The 18,751-nt window shown below is 37.8% G+C and overlaps 3 protein-coding genes across 3 annotated transcripts; 2 read left to right on the top strand and 1 right to left on the bottom strand.

Annotated features, from left to right (window-relative positions):
• Positions 1–2,514: 2,514 nt before the first annotated feature.
• LOC115986435 (CRM-domain containing factor CFM3A, chloroplastic/mitochondrial) lies at positions 2,515–8,242 on the bottom strand. Its single transcript, XM_031109454.1, has 9 exons — positions 7,079–8,242; positions 5,713–6,205; positions 5,504–5,634; positions 4,795–5,145; positions 4,313–4,469; positions 3,905–4,197; positions 3,244–3,303; positions 3,034–3,120; positions 2,515–2,932 (listed from the first exon to the last, which is right to left on the bottom strand). Exons 1-9 carry the CDS (start codon positions 7,967–7,969, stop codon positions 2,690–2,692), a joined length of 2,706 nt encoding a protein of 901 aa, XP_030965314.1. The 5' UTR covers positions 7,970–8,242; the 3' UTR covers positions 2,515–2,689.
• Positions 8,243–15,399: 7,157 nt separating this feature from the next.
• LOC115985839 lies at positions 15,400–16,416 on the top strand. The gene has a single exon (XM_031108740.1). The coding sequence runs from the start codon at positions 15,400–15,402 to the stop codon at positions 16,414–16,416; it is 1,017 nt and encodes a 338-aa protein (XP_030964600.1).
• A 219-nt stretch (positions 16,417–16,635) lies between these two features.
• On the top strand, positions 16,636–17,238 carry LOC115985838. The gene has a single exon (XM_031108739.1). It carries the CDS (start codon positions 16,636–16,638, stop codon positions 17,236–17,238), a length of 603 nt encoding a protein of 200 aa, XP_030964599.1.
• Positions 17,239–18,751: the final 1,513 nt, after the last annotated feature.

The following is an 18,751-nucleotide window of genomic DNA, read 5'->3' as shown; positions in this document are numbered from 1 at the left end:
CACAAAGTATATTAAAAAAATTTAAAATAAAAATAAAAACTCAGATTGAAATCTAAGAGAATTGTGAAACTCAAGAATGGAAGTACAATGTGTAAAACCCCATGCCCTAAACCACTCAAACAAAGTATGTATCAATAAGGATTTCAATTGATCTAGAGATCTCTCAATATCCTTGAATGTAAGAGAGTGGCGTTCCTTCCACACTAACCACATCAAACATCGTAGCCCCATATTCTAAATCTCAAAATATTGTTTCCCAAACCAATTCCTCCACCCAAATAAAAAAGATGTTACTGTAATAGGCATCATCCATTGAACTCCAAACATGTTAAAAACTTCACATCACAAGGCATAAGTAACATCATAATGAAGCAATAAATGGTTCACCGTTTCCCCACCACAATGACACAAGCAGCACCATCCTACTTAATAAAACCTTCTGAATAGGTTATCAATGGTTAGAATTTTACCCCAAGATGCGGTCCACAAAAAGAAAGCCTCCCTCTTATGGGCTTGACACACCATATACTCTTCCAAGGGAACATATTTCCATTGGCACCACAGATGACCTTGTAGTAGGATCAAATATCAAACTGCCACTCCCTTCTAAACACCATCTCATCCTATCACCCCCCTAGGCACTTGAGAGTAAATGGCTTAAGAAGGAATTCACAATCTCCACCTCCCAATCATGTAAATCCCTGAGAATGAGAATCTTCCAGCTCATAACCTCCCCATCCAACCAATACTCCAATAACTGAGAGACTGACGCTTTCCTATCAACTAAGCAGACTAACTCATCCTATCACCCCCCTAGGCACTTGAGAGTAAATGGCTTAAGAAGGAATTCACAATCTCCACCTCCCAATCATGTAAATCCCTGAGAATGAGAACCTTCCAGCTCATAACCTCCCCATCCAACCAATACTCCAATAACTGAGAGACTGAGGCTTTCCTATCAACCAAGCAGACTAACAGATCAGGATACAAATCCTTCAAAGGAGTCATTAGATAGTTTTATACAATTCACCTAAGTCTGAAACCAGTGTAACAACTAACAAGAGCACTCTTTGGTTTGGATGTCTGTTAAAGACCCTAAGAAGCACTAATAATCATTACATTCAAATCACAACCCATTAAAGGCCATGAAAATTGTTACAATTAAGTAAAAATTATATGCTGATGGTGTATTTTTGACATGGAACACCAAACGTGTCCATAAAGAACTTCAGAGTTACCTGTCGACTCTTCCTTAAGAAAACTTTTTTCATTTCTCCTTTGTATTTGATGCTGGGATAACCTGACAGCTGTTGCAATGCCTTCTGATACTCCATCATGTACAGCCTCTTCAATATCTACTGCAAAGGATGCAGCTCCTTGACCCAGAGCATATCTAAACATTAAAAAGGATTGTATAGACATGGAATTATAAGGAAAAAAGAAAGAATTGTAATGAGTTCAGACACTACAGTATGCTTATTAAAAATTTCACCTACAAAAGGGACAGATCTGAGGATTTACTTGAAACTAAAGAGAATGCAGAAACACATGATCCATGAGCAGAATTACCGTATCAGCAAAATATTTAAGGTCATATGTAATATTAGCATACCGTGGTCTAACATCATTTAGAAATGGCTCAAGTGAGCGGTCCTACAAAACTGTTCATCTACAATTCTTAACATCAACTTCGTGATTGTGACTGAAATGTAAAATATGACAAACCCTTTCATATTCTACAAATATATCACACTGCACCACATGAACATCTAGAACAAAACAAAATGGCTGTCCAAGAATAAATTTCCTTCAATTTTAGAATTCATGAGTTGTGAGAATTGTAATCATGTACCAACATAAACCCAGAGACGCCAATACCCTTCTAATTCAAATGAAGAAAAACTCACAGATCATAAATATATAACTTTATATACCTAGATACATGCATATATACATTACATAAATATGTATTTTATACATATATGTATATACATGGGTATGTATGCTTGTGTACATGCATCATATTCCTTTTTATCATTTCTTTTCTCTTTTTTTTTTCAACAGCCATTATAACATGCTCACAAATAATATGCAAATAAAATTACAACAAATGGTAGCATGAATCTTCACATTAGCCAATCCATAGATACCACTCTATTCAGAATATATTTTTTAATTAAATGAACCATCCAATTCTATGCACTAAAAATCAAAATAATCGATGCCAATAAAAAATTCTGTCACAAGGTCAAAGCATTGTATACATCCATTGGTCTTAATTTAAACTTTGTAACCTGCAGTAGAGTCAGAATGCTTACCATGATATTAAAACCATTTATGTTTTCTATAGTGCTTGTTAAATAAAATCAATTTACAATTTTCAGATTCTGAGTACATTGTTTGAAAATTAGCAAGCCATCTTGGTTATGAGCTCTAATTCCTCCCAGAAATGAAGTAAAAATTCATCTGCCGTATGAAAAATGTGCAACTAAAGAATTTAGAAATGAGAAGAGATGAGACCAAGACACCAACTTGAACTCTGAGAAGACAACAATAATGTATCTACAAATGGTCTTGCTAATATGATTTGTACAGAGTGACAGTCTATCTGGAAAATTATGATTTTTTTTTTACATAACTCCTTGACAATGTCATAGTTCTGCCTCACCAACTGATATTCTTATCTGTTTCATTGACTCAATCTAGTTAATCTATTGTCTTCTTCCTCTACTTCATCAGATTCAACACACAATGAATCGGGCACTGCATACTCATGTGGCTCAGGAACCTCAGATTTTGTTTCAGACTCTAGATTTTGGAAATCATAAGAAAAAATTGTCTCAGACTGGGGGTTGCGAATTGAGCTTCTTCTGTCATCTCCAACATCATTTTCACTGTAATAAGTCTCTAGATAAGCCTCATCTCCTTCCTCCTATAGCGGGGTGAAAAAGGGATGATATACAATGTTAGACTGGCTCTTATTTAAGAGAAAAATTAGCATTTCTAGAAAATAAAACAATAAATAATATAGACCTCTGTGTCATCATCAGTAGAATATGCAGAATCTAGTTTGTCATACAACGCTTCATCTCCATGGTCTTTCACAACCTCCATTTGTTCCTATAAATGTAAAACATGAACCAAATCAGATTTTATTGCAAACATGAGGATTATGCATATTTCTCAGCCAAATTAGATGATTCTCTTTCAATAAAAAGAAGTCTAATATATAAGAGGCCATACAATCTCAGATCTTATTCTGTCCACTTTTCTCTGAAGAGCTGAAATATGGATTAGGAGAGCCTGTTTGACAAAATAAAGACAAAAATTAGCCATTGATCTCCGCGTGTATGTCAAGTAATAATTTAAAAGACCTTCTACATATAAAGGAGTCCATCAATGAGGCATAAAAGACCTTTATGCTTACATATGTTTGCATGTACATATGTATACTAAACATGATAAGGTTCACCACCAGGACCAATCAGCTGCCATGCCAGAAATGGCAACAGGCAAGGTCCACTCCAGTTTCTTTTTTTTTTTTTCTTTTTTTTGGGGATAATTTGATAGTTGCAATAACAGGCAGGGGGGATTTGAACCCTAGTTATCTCTATTGGAAACATCAGAAAGTGCCAGTTAAGCTATAAGGCTCTTGGCAACTACTCCAGTTTTTACACAATTGCAGCTTGAGGAGCCCAAAAATCCAATTACAAAAGGGGCGCTGACATCCACATCTGCTGGCACAGATCAGACCCCTACCCAGAACTACTCAGGGCTAGACTACTTATTGGTGAACTTCAGAGATTTAAACAAAATCTCAAAATGCACATGAGACATTTTTTTTAGCTCCATGTCTGAAAAGGCAGTAGATTTGGGTAAAAAATATACAAATTTGTTGACATACCTCACGTCTTTGTAGCTCAATTGAACGTGCCAAAGCCTTCCTCTTTGTCAAAAGATTCTTTGGCCTCAACATAGCAGGTCGCTTATATTTATTTCCCCGGAATACAATAATTGCATATCCTTTGGAAACTTTATCTACTGAAACCAACACACCTCCGCTCTCAGCTTCTAGTGCCAATGCAATTTTTTTTACATGGTCAAAAGTTTTAGCCTTCACCAAGACCTTAACCAATTCGCGGTACTTCCAATGCAGGTGCATGTTCTCCACCGTACCATCAAATACTCCACGTCTACCTGAAAGATGAAATCACATTTCCATAAATTTTGCTCTCTCTCTCTCTCACACACACACACAGATTGTATACCCTGCAATAAAATCTTGATAAATATGATAGATAGAGTGTTTTACCAAGAAGTAAGAAAGCTTTCATCCGCAAACCTAATTTGCGAAACATAAACCTCTCCTCGTCAGTTAAGCTCTCTGGGTCAGCTTGCTGCTCTGCTGGTTTTAAAGACTCCTCTACTTTAGAAAGGGCTCTCTCTGCTCTTGCTACCTTTCGTTCAGCCTGACAGACAAAAATCCTAAGAGTTTTATTGAAGGAGACAAGAAAGGGACCATGTGATATAATGTTATTTGGTTTTTGAACTACTATGAATTACTCTTACAACATAATATCAATAGAAGGTAACATAAAACATGTAGCAAAGCTTGGGCATCAATAACACACATCACAATTCATATTTATACAAATTGCAAATTAAAGAAGAAATTCAGAGTGAAATTTTTTTTTTTACAAATAAATTCACAGTGACTAAGAACTGAAAATCACGGCATCTAGTCATGAGATATCTGATATTAAAACCATTGAGCCTGAGTTTTAAGGAACTCACAGCAGTGAGCTTGTGTTCAAGCTTTCTAACAACGTCGGCGTGCCTTATTACTTCTGCTTCCTTCATCATTTTTTTCTCATGACGATCATCCAGAGTCTTACCCCACCTAGCATCTGCATCCAAAGTTTCCCCAAGTGTACCAGCAATTCCAGATTGCTCAGTTATTTCAACTCTTGGTATGATCAAGGCCGAAGCTCTCAACCGTGCCTGCTCCTCTTCATCTTGCAGTGACTTTGCCAATGTCTCCCTTTCTAGTAAGGCTTCAGTGACATCTGGTGACAAAAAATTCTTTCCTCTATAGAAAACCAAGAAGTCCTTGTTTCTTGACAGCAGAATGCCTCCTGTCAATTTCTGCAGCCAAGGATCAAGATATTACTACCAATCACTCTACAAGGCATGACTACATAACTAATATGGAATAAATGCATATAATCTGAGAAAGTTACCAGTAACTGTCTACATAATCAAGCCATGTGTGCATTTGATCTTAGGTGGAAATAATTAGTTAAGGATCTACATCTGACTGGTCAGATTTCTCATATTAGTATACAAAATACGAGTCCAAAACTCTCAAAAAGAAAGCATGCCATTTCAGTAATTAGTAAATAAGATGAGAGGAAAAAAAAAAAACAGAAGTGAGCTAACAGGTGCATATTAGGGAAGAAGTACTTCCTAAAGTCAGAAAGGTTGACCAGGTATATTTTATTACCTTGATCTCTTCAGCCATCCTCTCACTAGTAGTCAGTTGTACACCACGCTTAAGTGCAATCTTTGCAATTGAACTTCTTTCCCACAATTTAATCATAGCCATAGCTAGACCTTGGAGCTGCCTGTTTCTACCTGGAGACAGAATATTTCATACACAATTAAAAGAACATTTTCAATTTGATGTTAAGGAAAGCAAGAAAAGAGGCAAACCTAATGCAAAATGTGGAGGAAGAACCCTGGCAAGCCTTCGTAAATTTGTTGCATCCTTTGCTCCTAGCGTTGATCTCACTCCATAAGGAAGTACTCTGAATGGAGGTTGGTAACCAGAAACAACAGCTGGGAGCATATCTGCATCTACGGGTAATGGATCACACCCAGGCCAATCTGTGTACCTAGGACCCAGACCATCTAAAAGTTTGTCTACTTCATCCTCATACTTCACTTCTGGCAACGGTTCCCTGACTTTCTTCTCTACAGCTGTTGAATTTGAATTTGCTTTAGGTGCATGCACGTTACCATCAGTACCAAATTCAGAAGGACCCCTAGTAGTTTTTTCAGTTGCCGTTGGTAAGGAATTAGAAGGAAACTCTTTTTTCTTAAGTATTCGTTTGTTCAATTTCACCTCAGGAACCTCAAAGCTCACTCCTCTATACAGAGAAAGGGAAGTGCCAGACCTCCAAATCACCAGCCCACCAGTCTTTCTCTGCAACATGAAAAAGAAAATTGTTCCAGGAATTTTTTTTAATGAAATATGCAAATGACGATAATTCTTGCAATGAATAATTCTAGTATGTCTTAATTATTTTTCTAAAATTTTTTGTATGATATATACGCAAAAAATAATTGCAATACTAGCAAGGTAGCTGAGCGAACATAAATAAAAGAACACACAAAAGGAAGTTTTAAATATTTGAATTAAACTATATATGAATATGCAACTACTCTAACACCAGTGCTTAAAAATAAAAAAGTAAAAAATCTGGTATAGGACCTATACCTTTATCATTTACAAAACCATAACAATTTCCTAGCATCAATCAATATTTAACCAACTTCAAAGCAGGGCATAGGGAAAGACCCTCTAAAAAATCTCTTAAATCAAATTGTCATGTCATGTCCAGTATGGTCTTCTTTCACTGCATGTCTATATTGAATAAATGTTTTTTTTGGGGGTGGTGGGGGGAGAGTCCTTGAGTGACTATTTAACTATAACAGAGCTTGAATTAAGGTACATCTTCTTCTCAACAGAATGTAACATAAGCACTTCTATTTTCTACTTTTGATATGCTGCACTTCACCTATAAGGGTTTGTGAGGCACACAGTTCTTGCCAGACTATACCTATCAAAAAAAAAAAAAAAAAGTTCTTGCCAGACTATGATTCTATGAAGAGCAAGGCAGGAAAAGCCTTGAGCTTTGGTCTCTTTACTCTTCCTTTTCTCTTTTCATTTTCCCCAAAAAGTTAAAATGGAAACAATTTTTTTATAATTAAAATAGAAACAGTATTCTTAAAAATAAAAAAGAGAAGATGAAATTATAAGAACACAAACTTATAAGAAAATTTACAAGAAGCAAACCTCCAATATCTCATGCATTCTCTTCATATTCAGTGCAGCTGCACCTTCAAATTTCAGCCTTACAATCTCCGATGTCTTCCACCTCTCACGAATCATGTCCACGACCTCTTGAGTAACACCGGCACCCCCAATCCTTGTCTTGTGCTTCTTCTGAAATGTCAAAATCCTCAGCCTCCTCAACTCTGACTCTGGCAGAGTCAATTCAGCCAATGAAGTCCTACTCTTTCTCCTCGCCATAATCCCACCTTCCTCTTCCTTCTCCTTCTCCTTCGGCTTTTCCCACGGAAACCTTACCTCTCCATCACCTCCAAACATACTCTCAACCCCCAATGGCGATTCTGGCGAAAACCCACCTCTCGAATTTGGCAACATTCCTTCCTCAACATAAAATATATCCTCCACAGACCCTTTTTCAATAACTCTCTCATTACCCTTCTCTTTACCCTCATTACCATCATCAATGTACCCAAATTTCTTCAACTTTTCCACAATCTTCTCCATTGTACTACTACTACCACCACTACTACCATCACTCTTCACAGAGCTTGAATTCAACACATTGCCACTCACACTCCCACTCCCACTCCCACTACTACTACGATAATTCAACACGTCCCGGGGCTGTTTCGGGCCATTTTGTTTGTGGGTTTCATTCCATTTATCTATCCAACTACTACTATTGCTAGAAACGGGTCGGTTTGTGCTTAAAATATGTGATTTCCTATGTGGGTCTTGTACAGAATTTGCATAGAAAGTGTGCTTTTTGTAAGGAATGGAGGAACTGTACCTGAAGAACCGGATAGAGGTGCCATGGAATTTGGAGAAGGAGCTCTGAAACGACTCAAAGAAACTTGTTGCCGGGTGGAATTGACGACCAGGTGCAAGAGCCATAGCAGCAAACCTTAGAACTATTACATCAATCAAAGCAGCAAAACCCAAGTAGTTGATTTGTGAGCTTATTCAGATTTTTTTGGAGGCGTTTTGATATAATAAAGCAAAACCCAACTGATAAATATATTTCTTAAGTTTCTCTCTCAGTCTCAGCTTCTTGATTATTATCCATGGCGGGGGAGGAGTAATATCTAGAGTCACGTTTGGCTGCGTGGGAATCCACACTCCATGCGTTTTAGGACATCCTCACACCAGCATAAAATCTTTTCCTTCTTTGTTTGGCAGCATTACACTTTCTTTTTTATTTGATATTTGAAATTACACTGTTTTTACAGTAAAAAAAAAAAAAAAAAAAAATTTGAAAAATAGACTCTCTTTCTTTTTTTGGACAAATTACAAATTTTAACTCTAAACTATCACTCAAATTACATTTAATTATTGTGTTCAAAAAAAAATTACATTTAATATTTGTAGGTTCCGGTTACTTCCACTAATAAAGTCTTTAATGGTTGAATAAGAGATATAGAGTTCAATCCCTGTCTACACCAAAAATCAATTGGTATCTTAGTTTGATGATAAAAAGCATCATTAGAAGCGGACGTCATAAGTTGAAACTCTCTCAAAAAAATATTATATTTAATATTTGGCATGATTGACATTTCAAAGTTATAACTTTGCTTCAATGTCCATATTGTCATTTGTCATGGTGTTATGTTTAAAATTTTAACATTGAAATATTAATTTACCTCTCTCTTCAAAATAGACATTTGATGTGTAAATTACATAGTTTTAAAAATCGGACCGGACCGGCCGGTTCAACTGGAAAACCGAAAATCGGTGCAGTTAAACCGGTTCTTGAATCTGAAGAAAAACTGAAATAAAATAGAACAAACTTCTTAGATTTGCCCTAAAGTAAAATTGGAGAAAATTTGTGGTGAAAATAAAATAAAAAAAATACTTCTATTGGATGATATGTATAAGAAATCTGTGCTTTGAGCTTTGACTGGAATAAAATGTAAAGAAAGACTATCAAAAACTTATCTTGAGAAAGAGAAAGACTTGAGATTTGAGAGGGAGCGGCAGAAATGAAGTTTACTGCATTACGGAAAAAGTGTGGAAAAAAAACTGAGTAAAATTTAGAAAGGGGTTTGAATCTGATTTGAGGGGTAGGTGATAATGTGTGGTTAGAGATTTAAAGGGAATAAAAAAAAGAAGAAAAAACAAAAGGGCAAAGTAGAGTGAACGTGTGTGGGTAAGTGAGTCTGACACTTGCTATTGAAGGCAAAGCATGCTAGAGAAGTAAGGTGATGAATGACTTGTCTAGTCATTCTGACCTTTTGAACTTTGATTTTCGGGTTTTTTTTTTTTTTTAATAAATAGTTAAAAGTTGAAAGTTAAATATCAAACTATTATTTATATATTCAATCAAAAAAAATATTATTTGTAATATATACATATATATATATACATGAAACTTAAATAGCAAATTATACTTTTTCAATAATTATTAATTAGGAAAAAAATGAAAAATAATGAAATTTTTTTTATTTTTTAAAATATTTTCTTAATATAATTTATGAAAAATAAAAATTCACATAAATTTTATTTAAATATTTTAAATTAAATTATTTATGACATCATCGATTCGACCATCGGTTCAACTCCGGTTGGACCATAAAACCGATAATCAATCTCTTTACCGGTTCTTTGACCGTACCGGTTTTTAAAACCATGGTAAATTGGTCTTTCATGCTAAATTTTATCATACTTAGTAGCAAAACAGATAGCAACAAATTGTGTAACTTATTTTTGAAATTGAAGGGTTTGTAATACATTTCGATAGTTCAAAGGGTTAAGTGTAATTACTAATTAAGGTGATAATTTAGGGTGAAAATGTAATACCCCATATTTGATTATGTATTCATTGAGTTTGTGTTGTATAGGTATGTGATGTGATGAGTCTCACATAGGGGTATATATTGGGTTAATCTGGGCTTTGTGACCAATGTTTTTCCTTGGGATTTTACCCCAAAAAAAGAGTATAATTTTCCCTTTTAAAAAGCTCACGTTTTTTTCTTTTTAGCAAACATTACATTTTCAAAGACAAAATGAAGCTGTTGTTTGAAGGGTTTATAGATATGACCAACTTAGAGTTCATTATACATTTTTTCAAAATCGCATTTTCAAAGACAAAATAAATTTGTCTTTGAAATTTTTTTTATAAATACGATATGATGAACTTAGTGTTAGAATTAGTGACCTTAAATCCTATTGTATGATACTATGTATGACATTATATATGACTTAATGTTGTAATTAATAAAGTTGTTATATTATTATCTAAAATAATGGTAACATTAATATTTGGACATTATCATATAGTCCACGAGATGCATAGTATGTGATTTATATGATTTAATCACAGAAAATATAAGTCATAAGTTCTTTGTAAACTCAGAATTTTAGTTCGTAGTCAGTGATGAAATTGGACATTTCATCTGCAAAGACTATAACATATCAACTAAGATGATTTGTCTTGATCATGGAACTAGAGACTTTTAGTTAGCATGTTGATATGTTTTAAAAGTTAAGACATATTAAACTAGACCGCTGTAAGATTTATTATTCTCCTAACAACTATCAAATGAATAATAAATCTCATGACTTCTATTTACATGAACTCTTAATCTTGAGAGAATAATAAATCTGATCATGAAGTGCAGGTTGTTTTGATATATCAGGAGGGAGATCTAAAGTTACAATCAAAATCTCAGTACGTTAGGCAACCACATTTAGTGTTAATGGAACATATATTCTTAAGATGGAATTTATAATCTCTTAACGAAGATATAAAATATTCTCTTGAGATAAATTTAATGAGTTCGGTTATTCAGATTGTTAGGCCTAACCACATTAGTAAGGAGTTACTAAAGTATATATTTATGAAATCCACATTAGTAAGGAGTTACTAAAGTATATATTTATGAAATTGGATTTCATAAATATATGATGAATAACTTAAATGATTAAACCGGGTAATCAAGGATTAAGATGTAGTAATCTTCAAAGTAACAGTCTACATTCATGACTTTGTAATTTAGGGGTGTGCACGGTCCGATCGGCTCGGTTTTTACTCAAATTTATTACCAAACCGATAGGGGTTGGTTTTCTCATAATTAAAACCGATGCATACCGGTTAGGGTTGGTTTTCCAACCTATAGTGGTGTGGTTTTTTGCAATCGGTTTAATCGGTGTGGTCGGTTTTTTGTGCTTGTTCTTTTTATACTTTGGCTAGCACTTGAACCAATCTACAAGACCAGTCAAAGAAGTAAAGATAAAGAGCCAAACACCTTTTATAAATCCCAATTCCAATTTGTTTGTACTTCATAATTTTTTTAAGTTATAGAAAATAAATAAAAAAATGATTGAAGAGTGAGAGAACTCTCTCAGTCTTAGTCTCCCCTCCCTAACAATCAAAGTGCAAAAAAAAAAAAGCAAAACACAAAACATGAAAAGTGAAAACACTACTGAATCAATGAAAGAAACAGAACGAAACAAACTAATATCGCCATGTCAGTCGGTTCGATAACCAAGGTTTGGAGTTGCAGTTCCGACAGTAGCACTGCATTGGCATCGAGTGGGTTCTCCATCCGATCGCCAGCCTCAGCTCAATTGGTCGATGCCAGAGGCGATACAGTTGGATCAGCTCTGGTATCACTCTACTTACCCTTACTTCATATTACTATTAATATTTTATGAAGAGTTTGCATGTACAATAAAGTTTTGAGATATAATTTATTAATAAGGCTTAGAGTGCAATTATATTTATATAGTGGTATTAAATATAATTAATGGTAATTTTAGACTTGTCAAGAGTTAACAAAGAAGCCCAAGGCCCATTGGAGCTAGAGTATTATTTGTTCCCTTTTAGTCCCACTCCAAACCACATACTAAAACCCAGTTGGAATGGCCCAAAAGGCTAGCCCAATTAGATAATCAATTATAAGGAGAAAAACATACAGAATTTTGTAAAACTATGAAATTGTTTGTATGTAAGTGTTGGACACTTTCTTATTCTCTCTTGAACGCATTCATATAAATTGATTGAGAGACCACACTTCTTGGGTATCAAGTGGAATTGGAGTGAAGATTAAGAATGTTCCCAAGTACTTCTAATATTTGGTTTTGAATTTCACCGCACCAAGGTACAATCTCTTGTTCTTATATTCTGAAATTTACATGGTACATGTTATCAATTACAAATGAAGTAGATTCGTTAATTTTTCATTGCGTATGTTTTGTATGCAATATAAACATGTGTTTTTCCAACACTTAACGTTTATAATGTGTGCTAATTCGTTAGTTCTTACCACTAAATCAAACACTATAAAGCCCCTTATTATTATTTTTTTGAAGCCTAAAGCCCCTTATTATCAAGGCAAAACAATAATGGCTATTTTATTTTTGTAAGCGAACCAAATTTTTGAGTCTTAGAGTATTTGCAACAGGCCTACTTCACCAAAATATAACAAATTTTCTTTAAAACAGTCACACATCAGCCTCATCAAAACTAACAACCAAATTAGTTTTTGAACAGTGGCTCATTGCTTGGAGTGAGCACACTACAGCTTGTTACACCAAATTAATTATGTTTTTAATCTCTCTCTCTCTCTTTCTCTCTTCATGCTAGAATACACGGAGGTCGCTCTTTCTTTAGCTCAATTGTAATGAAATTAGGAAAACTGTCTTGGGTTGATTGATTTCACCATTGATGTCATCGTTGGCCTTCTAAAGGGTTGATCATTCGATGGTGGGTGTGGAGTATTCAAGCTAGCTGGGTTACGATCTATGTGGAGGAGGTTGCTGGACATGCATCACCATCGTGGGTTGTTAGGTCACATCGGTGTTGTGTCCTCATTGTGGTCATCGTTGAGGGTTCGTGTGGTTTTTTTTTTTTTTTTTGGGTTTATTTGATTTGTGGTTGGGTTGATCTGTGTTTGTTTTGGTTTGGTTTGTTGATGTTGTATTCTAAAGCTCCGTTTGGATAGTGAGTGTTTGCGTCTGCATTTAGAGTAGTTGGATTTTTTGGCTTTTTTTTTTATTTTTTTTATTTAAGTCCAGCGTTTGTCCCATGAACAATGCAATCAGGCCAATGAACTGTAAATTCATTAATGAACAGTAACCAAAATATTCTTTTTTATTGTTTTCAGTTTTCAACAAAATAAACGGTATCCAAACGCACACTAATTATTTGATTTGGGTATGAGGCATAGTTGAGATAATTTTTTATTTATTTACCATAGTAGGGATGGAGGAAGGGGGGGGGGGGGGGCTAAGAGGGGCCATGGCCCCTTTGACTTTTCAAAAATCCTCATTCCCTCTTGTATTTTTTGTTAAAAGAAAATAATTTTGGACATAAATTTCAATATTGGCCCCCCCTAAATTTTTACTAAAAACATGTAAAATATTTATATAGTTGACTAATGTTTTTTTTAATTCCCTCTAAATGCTCATATATCATACATAACTCATTATATAAAAGTGTATTTAATGTATACCATATATAATTTAATTATATTTTATTTTATTTTTATTAAATTGATTTGTATTTTTTTAGAAATGTCATGACTTACTTTTTTTCTACAAAGATGTAAACACTTATTTGATGTAATTTTTGTTTATGTAATAAAATATCATATGTTAAATCAAAATTACAAACATTCAATGTATAAGTAATAAATAAGTATTATATATATTTATAGCATCCCTTCCCCCCCCCCCCCCCAAAAAGCTCCACCATTGCTATAATGGTTTGGAAAGAAATGGGTTTGATGAAAAAAAAAAAACCTAATGTAGAGTTTTTTTTTTTTTTTTGACAAAGAATGGTATCCAAACCTTCTCAGATATCTTATTATGACATTATATTTTACTTGTAAATTAATGCAAACTCATTAGATGAACTTATTTTAATGGTATGTAATCCATCAAATTTCGATTTTAAAAAATGGTAATTGAAAGAATAGTTAGTAACTATACGTCTAGATGGAAGAGGTAAAGGAAGGGTTAACACAAAATATTGTGACTAATGATGCAAAAAATCGTTAGTGAGTCAAACAGTCTTCACGTGCTCTTGATGGGACCTACGAAACAAAAACACAGAGAAGACCTTACAAAGAGTACTGGTGTGGCACCGGTCAAATATCCTTCGAAAGTTAAGTTAAAAAGAGAATTTCCACAACTCTAGAGTGCCAGAGCTAAGGAATCATGCATACCTCGATTTATGAGGGCTTTGGAATTTTTGTAGTAGTATAGAGCTGACCTTGTGGGGCCAAGGAATTTGACAACCCTGGCCCACTTTGTATTGGGCCCAAGGCCCGCGCCGAGAAGGGAGAAATAGTCGAGAACGGACAAAAGGCCTAGAAACGTTGCCGAGGATGATCTTGTTCTCGGCATCCCAAATCCCAAGAGGAGAAAACAGCACACCGGCAAAGGCAGCCTCCCAGAGCGCCCTTAGAAGAAGGATAAGTACAGTAGGGTATCCATAGGCGTATGGTGTAGAAGCAATCTAAGGAGAAACTGTCACATTCGCATTGAATGCACCCAACTAACGTTCTGGCCGCATTAATAAGGAAATGACCCCTGAACAGTGCGGCCTTGGTTGCCGCAACTCACAGAGGGTTTGGGAAAGTGGCTGATGGGACGAGCACTCAAGTAGTGACATGTATGATCAACAAGTGGAGGGTCAAGATTGACTGGAAAGAAGTATATAATGTGAGAGACCCTCCAAGAATGAGGGATCAAGGAAAAAGAGCAGAAAGAGAGAAAAAGGAAGAAGTTGTGGCAGTTTGCATGATCTTGAAAACCCCTGTAACCTAGTACTGAAAGAAGAAGAAGAAGAAGAATACTCAGTTCCTCGGACGAAACGCCCGAGAACAAAATTCCATACTTCAACCCATTTCCTTGTTACTCAGCCCACACCTAACTGTGTTTAGTGATCGTGGTTCGGACTAAGGCCTAGTTCTTAAACTCATTCTTTAAAAATTCATTGTATTGGGCTAGTTGGGCTTGAGACCTTTTGTCCGATAGAAGGAGCGCTCGAACCCAGTCCCTACAATTGGCGCCGTCTGTGGGGAGAACTTGTGTGTTAGTAAGGACAACGGTCAGGCATGTTAGGGTCAAGCCCTCATCAAGCAGGCTCCCATCAGCCCAAACCAGCCAAATCCCAACAACAGGGTAACTTTCCTAACCTTGAACGTGATCGAAATGAAGAGAATGGAAGATTTCAATAGGGTAGCGTAAACACCACTCAGACCAGCAAGAGCCACTCTCGCGCGGGTAGTCACGTGCTTCAAAGACAAAATAACAACCGGGCTCCGCAACTAGAAGAAGTTAGGAGCCATATGTATCAGAAATAGAATGATAGGCGATCCATGCAGCGAGAAATAGACAATCTGAAGAGAAAGCTGCACCATGCACAGCAAAGGCAATCTCGATCCAGGCTTGACATGCCTTCTGACGATGAAAGTGTCGATGACTATAGACGAAGATCGAGGACTCCCCCAAGTGAGACCTTCTCCCATGAAGGAGAGCACTACCAGAGGTGTAGTCACAGAAGCCCATCTCCTAGGGGCTTGGGAAACGATGCCATGAGCAGGGCATTGGATCAACTCTCCAAGTCGCCTTTTACACATCACATAGAAGGGGCCATACTTCCTCAACGGTTCCAGCAGTCGACCTTCGCCATTTACAATGGTAAAATAGACCATGTGGAGCATGTGAGCCAGTTCAACCAAAGGATGGCTGTCCATTCTAGGAACGAGGCGCTGATGTGCAAGGTTTTCCTGTCTAGCTTGGGACCAGTGGCGATGAGGTGGTTTAATGGTCTAAAGACAAACTCCATAGATTCGTACAGGCAGCTGACCCAAGCTTTTGGTTCCCGCTTCGTTACGAACTGCAGAGCCCCTCAGCCTTTGAGCGCTTTGTTGTTGCTATCCATGCATGACGGAGAAACCTTAAAGGCCTACTCGGACATATATTGGGAGACGTACAATGAGATGGAAGACAATTTCGACGACGTCGCCATTATCACTTTCAAAAATATTCTCCCAGCCGATCACGGTTTGAGAAACTCTCTGACCAGCAAACCCGCCACCAGTATGCGCCAACTAATGGATCGGATCAACAAGTATAAGCGAGTGGAGGAAGACCAGTTGCAGGGAAGAGGAAAAGATAAGGTTATCCCTCAGGAGAGGAGGGATTTCAGGTCGGATCGGTATAACAACAACTGCCCGAGGAGGGACTTCGTAAGGCAACCCGAAACAACCAATGCACAGACTGTCAACACCGTATTCCGAGAACCAATACATCGAGTTTTGGAGAAAATCAAGAACGAGCCATACTTTAGGTGCCCGAACAAGATGGCGGGAGAACCTTCAAGGCGTGATTAGAACTTTTATTGCCAATACCACCAAGACCATGGTCATACCACAGAGAACTGCAAGAACCTTTGGAACCACCTGGACTAGCTAGTTCGGGAAGGAAAGCTGAAGCACCTTCTGCATCATTCTAGTAGTCATCGAGGCCATCAAGAAGCCAGGAGGGATGCTGCCCTAAGGCCACCTACAGGAACGATCAACGTAATCGTGACCACACCAGGGAGAACAAGCATGCGCTCTGCACGAGTGTTATCGGTGGCTCAACCGCCTACCGAGGAGTCCCAACCAGGGCCGAAGAGGGCCAGAATGAACTTTCGTCCCATTTTGAGTTTTTCAGAGGAAAACAAAATCAGGACCATTCAACCCCACGACGATGCGCTGCTAATCACCCTCAGAATCGGGGACTACGATGTGAAAAGAGTGATGGTGGATGGCGGCAACGCGACCGAGGTTATGTATCCCGACCTATACAAGGGGCTGGGGTTAAAACCAGAAGACTTGATGCCCTGCAACTCCCCTCTGATGAGCTTCGACGAGAAGCTTGTCATTCCAATGGGCCTGATTAGGCTGCCAATTCAAACCGGCCCAGAGATAGTGGAGGTGAACTTCATCGTGGTGGACACCTACTCTCCCTATACAGCCATCGTCGGTAGGCCTTGGCTCCATACCTTAGGGGCTGTTGCTTCCTCGTTGCACCAGAAGGTGAAATTCCTGTCAGGGGACCAAGTCCTTGAAATCCGTGGTTGCCAACCCACGGTGAGGCAATGCGTGGTAGCGGCCATCTCACATCGGCTCGATGCGGAATCCTCGGCCTTTGCTGAGAAGAATTTATAGCAACTAAAGACCCCGGTTTTACCCCCCCCCCCCGGTCATAACTGCCGAGGAGGCGAAATGCGAAGATCTAGAAAAGGTGGTTATTGGCGGCGACCCGGAGAAATTCTTCCGAGTAAGGGCTCAGCTGCCTCTTCAAGAGAAAAGGGAGCTGATTGAGTTCCTTAAAAGAAATATTGACGTATTTGCATGGGATGCCTGCGATGCCCCCAAGATCGACCCAGCTTTTATCTGCCATCACCTCAATGTCAACCCGGCCATCACTCCCAAGAAGCAACCACCTCGTCGCCTATCAAAAGAGCATATCGATGCGATTAGGGACGAAGTGGCAAAGTTTAAGCATGTTGGGGCTATCAAAGAAGTCTTTTACCCCGAATGGCTAGCCAACACTCTGGTGGTCAAGAAGAAAAGTGGGAAGTGGCGAGTTTGCGTGAACTTCACAGACCTAAATAAGGCGTGCCTTAAGGACCCATTCCCAATGCCTCGGATAGACCAGTTAGTGGATGCGACAGCAGGCCATCATCGGATGAGCTTCTTAGATGCCTTTCAAGGCTATCATCAAATACCACTAGTGCTGAAGGATCAGGAGAAAACGACCTTCGTGACACCAACTGGGAATTACCACTACAAGGTAATACCGTTTGGTCTGAAGAATGCGGGATCCACTTATCAAAGGATGATGACAAGAATGTTCAAACCACAGTTGGGCAAGAGTATCGAAATCTATGTCGATGACATGGTGGCAAAGAGTAAAGTGGTGTCCGAGCATTTAAGGGACCTCGGCAGCACCTTTGGCGTCTTGAGGAAGCATAAGCTGCGCTTGAATGCTTCCAAGTGCTCATTTGGCGTGGGGTCAGGCAAGTTTTTGGGCTACATGGTTACTCATAGGGGAATCGAGGTTAACCCCGACCAGATCAAGGCTATAAACGACCTGAAACCACCACAAAACGCAAAAGAGGTCCAAAAGCTTACTAGGATGATCGCAGCCCTCAATCGATTCATTTCCAGGTCGGCGGATAAATGTAGACCGTTCTATCTCTTGATCAACAAGTGGAAGGGGTTCGAGTGGTCCAAGGACTACGTTGTGGCTTTCCAGTAACTCAAGAATTACTTATCCCGACCACCTATCATGTCCAGTCCCGAGGCCGATGAAGTTCTGTACGCATACATTGTTGTAGCCCCCCATACTGTGAGCTTGGTGCTAATACGGGATAACAATGGCATCCAAAAGCCAATCTATTTCGTGAGTAAGTCGCTGCATGATGCTGAGGTCAGATACCTACCCTTGGAGAAAGCCATACTGGCTGTGGTCCACGCTACGCAAAAGCCTCCCAATTATTTCCAAGCCCACATAGTGGTTGTTCTAACCCAACTACCCTTGAAGTCTGTACTTCGAACCACTGATTACACTGGAAGGATTGCCATATGGAGCACAATTTTGGGAGCTTTTGATATCAAATATATGCCTCAGACCTCTATAAAGGGTTAGGTCCTAGCTGACTTAGTAGTCGAATTT

This window comes from Quercus lobata, chromosome 4 (genome assembly GCF_001633185.2).
Source record: "Quercus lobata isolate SW786 chromosome 4, ValleyOak3.0 Primary Assembly, whole genome shotgun sequence".
NCBI classification, from domain to species: domain Eukaryota; kingdom Viridiplantae; phylum Streptophyta; class Magnoliopsida; order Fagales; family Fagaceae; genus Quercus; species Quercus lobata.
Note: the sequence above shows the minus strand (reverse complement) of the source record. Positions and strands in the feature narration are given on the sequence as shown.

Bases quoted from the DNA above. Each gene is read 5' to 3' on its own strand.
- LOC115986435 (XM_031109454.1), bottom strand. From the start codon at position 7,969: ATGGCTCTTGCACCTGGTCGTCAATTCCACCCGGCAACAAGTTTCTTT. The intron at 4,470-4,794 runs GTGAGTTCCTTA...TTTGTCTGTCAG, and splicing joins TTGAACACAAGCTCACTGCT to GCTGAACGAAAGGTAGCAAG. The intron at 3,121-3,243 runs GTATGGCCTCTT...TTACATTTATAG, and splicing joins ACAGAATAAGATCTGAGATT to GAACAAATGGAGGTTGTGAA.
- LOC115985839 (XM_031108740.1), top strand. From the start codon at position 15,400: ATGCAGCGAGAAATAGACAATCTGAAGAGAAAGCTGCACCATGCACAG.
- LOC115985838 (XM_031108739.1), top strand. From the start codon at position 16,636: ATGCGCTCTGCACGAGTGTTATCGGTGGCTCAACCGCCTACCGAGGAG.